The sequence below is a fragment of the Leuciscus leuciscus genome, assembly GCF_965113295.1.
Source record: "Leuciscus leuciscus genome assembly, chromosome: 13".
Lineage (NCBI taxonomy): Eukaryota > Metazoa > Chordata > Actinopteri > Cypriniformes > Leuciscidae > Leuciscus > Leuciscus leuciscus.
The window spans coordinates 32,631,344-32,637,852 of NC_138737.1; the positions used below are offsets into that span (position 1 = coordinate 32,631,344).

The 6,509-nt window shown below is 37.3% G+C and overlaps 1 protein-coding gene across 1 annotated transcript; it reads left to right on the plus strand.

The window, feature by feature from the left end:
- The first annotated feature begins 2,095 nt into the window (after positions 1-2,095).
- On the plus strand, positions 2,096-5,554 carry LOC309512235 (uncharacterized protein). Its single transcript, XM_082187711.1, has 5 exons — positions 2,096-2,108; positions 2,386-3,351; positions 3,649-3,816; positions 3,908-4,003; positions 4,308-5,554. Exons 2-5 carry the CDS (start codon positions 2,389-2,391, stop codon positions 4,629-4,631), a joined length of 1,551 nt encoding a protein of 516 aa, XP_082043837.1. The 5' UTR covers positions 2,096-2,108; positions 2,386-2,388; the 3' UTR covers positions 4,632-5,554.
- Positions 5,555-6,509: the final 955 nt, after the last annotated feature.

The window sequence follows — 6,509 nt, forward strand, 5'->3', positions numbered from 1 at the left end:
TTTACACCATAATTTGTCTTCCCTGTTTCTGAAGATGCAAACTGTTCTCCATGTTTCTGACATGGCATGTCAGGAAATAGTTGATCATCTGTTAGAGATATTTTCCTTATCGCAACCTCTTATCAAAGATGCTATAAAAGAGATACTACAACAGCATCATGTATCTCCTACTGAAGCTGTCTTGAATGATTTGGTAAATGCTGTTAATGACACAAACATTTTTGTCAGTGCCACAGCTGAAGGTGAGGACTTGTCTTCAAATAAACGAAGAAAAACATATTTCGAAAAAACATTTCCTGTGGTAAAGCCAGTGCAGTACGTGTTGGAGTCTGGGCGCACAGTCGTTTATGTCCCAATACTTCAGATGATCCAGGAGATATTCAAACATACTGACATCCTTGACCGAATAAAGGAAACCAAGGCATCACAAGAAGGTCATTATATGAGCCATAAAGATGGCAAGTATTTCCAGGAGAATACTTTGTTGTCATCTTCAGAACTGTCACTGCCATTGATTTTATACATAGATGATCTAGAAATCGCTAATCCACTTGGGACTTCACGTAAGATCCACAAACTCTGTTCAGTCTATTGGATGTTTGGTGATCTGCCATCTAAATATCGATCTGCACTGCATGTGATTCAGCTCGCAGTCCTATGTAAGGTACCAGATCTTAACAGCTGTGGCTATCAAAGAGCACTTTCTCCTTTGTTGCAAGACCTTGGCTGCCTTGAACATGATGGGGTTTTTATCGAGTCCCTTGGTCAGTCAGTTCGGGGTACTGTTTCAGTTGTTGTGGCTGATAATCTAGCAGCCCATTCCTTTGCAGGCTTTGTGCAGTCTTTCAGAGCTGGATATGTTTGTAGGTTCTGCAAAGCTACACGAGAAGAGATTCAATCTTCTGCTGTTGGAGATGGCGAATTTACCCCAAGGACAAAAGCCAATCATGATCATGACCTGCAGGATGTTTTACAAGGGGATGGTCACAGTCAGTTTGGTGTCCAAAGAGACTGTGTCTTGAGAGAGAGTTTGCAGTGTTTTCACACAATCACTGGTTTCCCGCCTGATGTCCTTCATGATCTTTTTGAAGGCATTGTTCCAGTTGAGTTGGCCCTGTGTATTCAGGAGATGATTAAGCTCAAATATTTTACCCTGGAGTATTTGAACAAGAAAATTCTGACATTCCCATACCAACACGCAGACAAGACTGACAAGCCACATCCCATTCCCAAGAACTTTGCAGGAAAGAAGACCATTGGTGGCAATGGTCACGAAAATCTCACATTATTGAGACTACTCCCATTGATGATTGGCAACATGGTTCCTGAGGAAAATGGTTTTTGGAATGTTTTGATGGATTTGAAGGAAGTTGTGGAAGTGGTGCTATCTCCAAAATTTACTGAAGATTCCATTCATTATTTGCAAACTAAGATACAGGATCACAGACAAATCCTTCAAGAGGTTTTTCCAGAGTTCCGACTGCTCCCCAAGCATCATTATCTGGAGCATTATCCAGATCTCATACGTTGTTTTGGGCCTCTTGTCCATTTGTGGACGATGAGGTTTGAAGGTAAGCACCGCTTTTTCAAGCGTGTAGTTCATGATACACAAAACTTCAAGAATGTGCTGAAAACACTAGCAACTCGGCATCAGCACATGGTGGCATACTTTCTCAAAACACCATCATTCTTCAAACCACATCAGCAGATTACAGATGTCTCTTCTGTTTTGGTGTCATCACTTCCTGAAGTTGCAAAAGTTCACATTGAACAAAAAACAAACAGCAACATGATATACAGCACATCAAGGATCATTGCTGATGGAACTAATTTTGATGTTGGAATGTTTGTGTCTGTGGGACAGGAAGGAGGACTTCCCCAGTTTAGCAAAATTGAATCGATTCTCCTTGTTAACAATGATGTGACATTTCTTTGCCAAGAACACAAGTCATGGTACATTGAACACCTGAGGTCATATGAGCTTTCCCCAGGGAATATGACTGTCCACAGCCTATCCGAGCTGAATGACATTTTACCCCTCTATGCATACAGGTTTGAAGGAAAAGTGCTGTTGACACCCAAACGCTTCATTCTTATTCACTAATAATGTACGTATGACTGTTAATTTGAAACCAATTGCAGATTTTGACTGTATTTCAGATTTTAATATTATTATTAAAAAACTGTTAGAATTTGATTTATTTTGTGGTCAGCAAAGCCTAAAAAAGCAAAATTCTGCAGCGCTTTATCCTTACATTCTAAGGTCTTTATACTAATCAGTCATAATATAATAGTGTGAGAATAACTTTAATTTCTGTATGTGTTTAAAAAATGTTAATAAATATGCCATGCCTGTTTTCATCAATTGTTTTGTTTGTCTTCCAGACGATGGCAGCACCCCAGAAATTCATGCTGCGTGTTTACATTGCCACAGATATTGCAGTGAAAGTAACTTTGACTGGACGACCAGAATCAGTGGATGATCTAATCGCCATACTGCGAGAGAAAGTCAAGCCAAGACTGGATTTTGAGTTTACCCTGCAGTATGAGGATACAGATTTTAATGGACAACTGAGCTGTCTGATTGATATTCAAGAGTTACCAGAGAAGGCAACACTCAAAGTTGTTAGATCCGAATCTGATGCCTGCTCACTTGCAAGTTCTGATACAGAAATCCTTCCTCATGTGCCCGTAAGCGAGCGTCGGAAGACCTGGCCTGACATTTTTCCTGTGCCTACTTTTTCCTATGAAGTCGAACATGTGCTTGAAGAGGGAAATATTGCCTATGACAGATCTGGAAAGACACTGAAATTATCCAGGGCCCAAAAGCACAACATCCTAGAGAGCATGGCATCAATAATACATGGTTTCAAACCTTACCCAAGTGACAAGGATGTGGGTATGGCAGCAGAGGCTCTTGTTAAAGCTCATCCATGCCTTAAAGAGCCTGGAAGTGAAAATGGATGGTATGGATGGAAGATAAGCCTTAAATTCAAAATGGGCAATTACCGTACCAAGCTAGCCAGATCTGGATGTCTGGAGGTGTCGGTCAACACAGGCAAAAGAAGTAAGAACAATCCTGACAAAGACCATCCCCACTCCAACATAAAACGAGCAAGACGAGCAGAAGTGAACTTCCTTCCAAACTTTCCAAAGGGACAAAACCAGGCCAGTTTGGAAGAAATGAGACTAGACATTCTACACGAAGTTGAGAAGAGTGAGAAAAACCTGTTGTTGATAGATAATCTTATGCAGATGACATTTTCCCTTCGTCGCCAGGAGATCGTACAGGAAAACCCATTGTTGAAGGACTTCCTGGTGAAATGGCCAGCACTTCGGATTGAGTCGCAGGTAAAAAAAACAAAAAAACATCTACATTTCTCTTTTCTGCCTCATCTTTTAATTACTTGTCCGGCTCCAGCAAACACTAACAAACTAGTTTGTCAATGAGACTTTAACTATTGGGGTTTGTTGCTGCTTATTAGCATTTGTTGAATATGTGTGAATTGGCCACTACTTAATCTTTGAAAGATAGCAAAAACTTTTTGGGAGAATAATGCTTAACTTCTATCAAGATGATTGCATTGTATGTTTCTCTAAGGCTGTTTTGATGTCATTTATACATTTTGTGTATTAATGATTTTGTAGGTTTGCGCAGAGTTTCATCGCATCACAAACACCAATCTTCGAAACCAGTTCTATGCCGAATTGGACAGGCATACGCCACAACTATTTGCCTTGTACAGGCAAAAAGCATCACATACTGGCAAGGTCTCGGAGGTGCTGCGTGACATCCTCAGGATTTATGATCGTGAGGTGAGTTAAAGACAAAGACTGTACAACTCTAGTATCGAACCCAGAATAACTTTGCTTGCTTGTTCATTGTTATTTTTGCTTGTCTTTCAAGGATGTGCATGATATCAACATAAAGCGCACTGTAGCTCTTCGTGCCCTAGCAGTATACTTACGTGAAGATGACCCACAGTTTTTTAAGACATGGAATGTAAGCATTCAGTGCACTCACCAAACAGGATCAGTTTTTGTGCTTACCAGGGTTTTTTAGTCTTCATTAACAAATTACCTTAATATATATTCAACTTTATTTCACTCTACTTTTGCAAATTCTCTATGTATGTTCTTGTCTAGTTTTTAAATTTGGGCCAATTCTGTGTAAACTGAAAAGGCCTGCCTGGTTAAGTATGATACTATATTAAAGTGATAGTTAACCAAAAAATTCTTATGATATACCTGATGATGTAATTCATTACTAGACATGTTTACAGTTGGACCCTCTTTGTGCATTCCAGGTGGAGGAGTCGGATGAGCCAGACATCACTGGTACCCCTCTTGCCCTTGTGATGGAAGTCACTGAGAACACTGGTCCTGTCTGTTTCAATCCGGCAAGGACCGCTGTTGTGGTGGAAGATGAGTTTGTGCTGAGCGACATCCCCACGTTTCCTGAGGCCTTTGTGTTACTCTTTGGGTTAATGTATGCATTGCATTTGGATTACCCAAGAAAATTGATTAACACCTTCACATTCATCCAGAAAATGCTGATGGGGCTTGATGATGGTAAACCTCTGAAACCCTGCTTACTCAATCTAAAAAATGAACTATTACTTACTTTGTAGGCAAATTCCATCTTGTCTACAAGTGCTGTTTAAAGTGCTTGGATGTTTTCATTGGGTAGGTTGTGTCCTGGCCACCAAATCTATCTTGATTGCACTCTGGGTTTGTTAGTTCCTGCTAAGTAGTTTTGTAAGCGTATGTTGTAGAAAATGTAGTTTAAAGCATTTTTACATTTGGTATGTTGTCTTCTGCACCAAATCCACCACAGTTGCACTTCTACAACAAAAACTTTTTGCAATCAGATTGTATTTTTTTATTCTAAGGTGTTTTAAAAGTGTATATTGTTAAACATGTAGTTTAAACATTTGGTAGGTTGTTACTTTAATATTGTCACTTCCTTTGTTTATCTCAATTTGTTTTATAAGCTAAACATGTAGTTTACAGCATTTTTACATTTGGTAGGTTGTTTTCTGCACCAGATCAACCCCAGTTGCACTCTTACAACAGAAACTTGATTTTTGTTAACAGATTTTGTTTATTTTAAGGTTGTTTACAAGTGTATATTGTTTAACATGTAGTTTAAACATTTGGTAAGTTGTTAGATCTACCTCAGTTGCACTTTACACAATGGAACATGTAGTTTAAAGCATTTAAATGTTTACATTTACGTTTTGTAAAATCTATCTCTGTTGCATATTTAATGCAATCAGGTATGTATTATTGTTTGTGTTTTGACTTAATTTATTTTTATTTCCTATAATTTATAATTTTTTAAACATTTCTTTTTGGAGGAGCTTTATTTATTTTATTGATTTTATTTATTTTGATTTGCCATGTTGCAAAATAATGGCCATGGGTGTAAAAAATTATAATCAATGTTTTAACAGTTTCTAATTTGATTTGCTACATGTTTACAGAGATTTATATAAACAGTTGTACAAAATAGACAAAGAATTTAATAGTAAATAAAAACCCTTTAATTATATGTGAACAGTTCTGTGTGTGCTTCTTTTTAGTATTTTGAACTCAAATATGTATCAGGCTATGAGTTATTCAGAAGGAGTTTATTTCTTGAATAAAATATTTTATTTATATAAGTGGTAATTAGTTAAAAACAGTTAGTATTGAAAACATTAAACTTTAGTGTAACATATGTAAAGTTTTTAAGTACACTGTACTTAAAATTTAAAAAAAGGGAAAGAAAAATATTTAAGTTTAGTGTAATTGTAATTTTTAAGTATGTTTACTTAAAAAAACTTAGGTAATCAGTTTCCACAAAAGTTTTGAGTACTCTGAACTTATCGGGTTTTACAGTGTACACACACTATTTGATTTAGAAATATGTTGCTGGTCAAGTAATTCGTGCTGCTGCGACTTGCAAGCAACCCCATTAATGTGAGCCACAGTATATGACAGATTATATTAGCATATTTCCCATTGATAAATACAGTGCAAATAGTTCCGTCTCTTTGGATAAAAGGGAAGTGGAAATAAAAATCAATAATAGGCTGAACTGTACCATGATAATATGTCCGTAACATTTACCACTCTAGTCTTTTATTTACATCAAAAGGCAGGTAGGCGTGTGTGACATATAGCCTATGGGCTATAAATAATTTTGAATAGAAATAAAGTTTATATTTTTTGAATTTAAGCATGTGTAGCCTACTCAGTTCACATGAAAAGAAAGAGACAGAAAAGAGAGAAGCCAGAATCAGTGAACGTAAATTAAATACTGACAAAATTACCAGGTTTGGGATTAATTGTTATTATTATTATGAGAAATTGACTCCGCCTAGAACTTTGATGCTTCATCAAACTCAGCTCAGACCCTCAGACTGGTCTAACTTGCTTCTAACTGGTCAGACTTTCCCAAAAAATCCATCGACTTGAGTTATCTGAGCAATGAAGGCCGTAATACTTAATGCTGTCCACTAGAG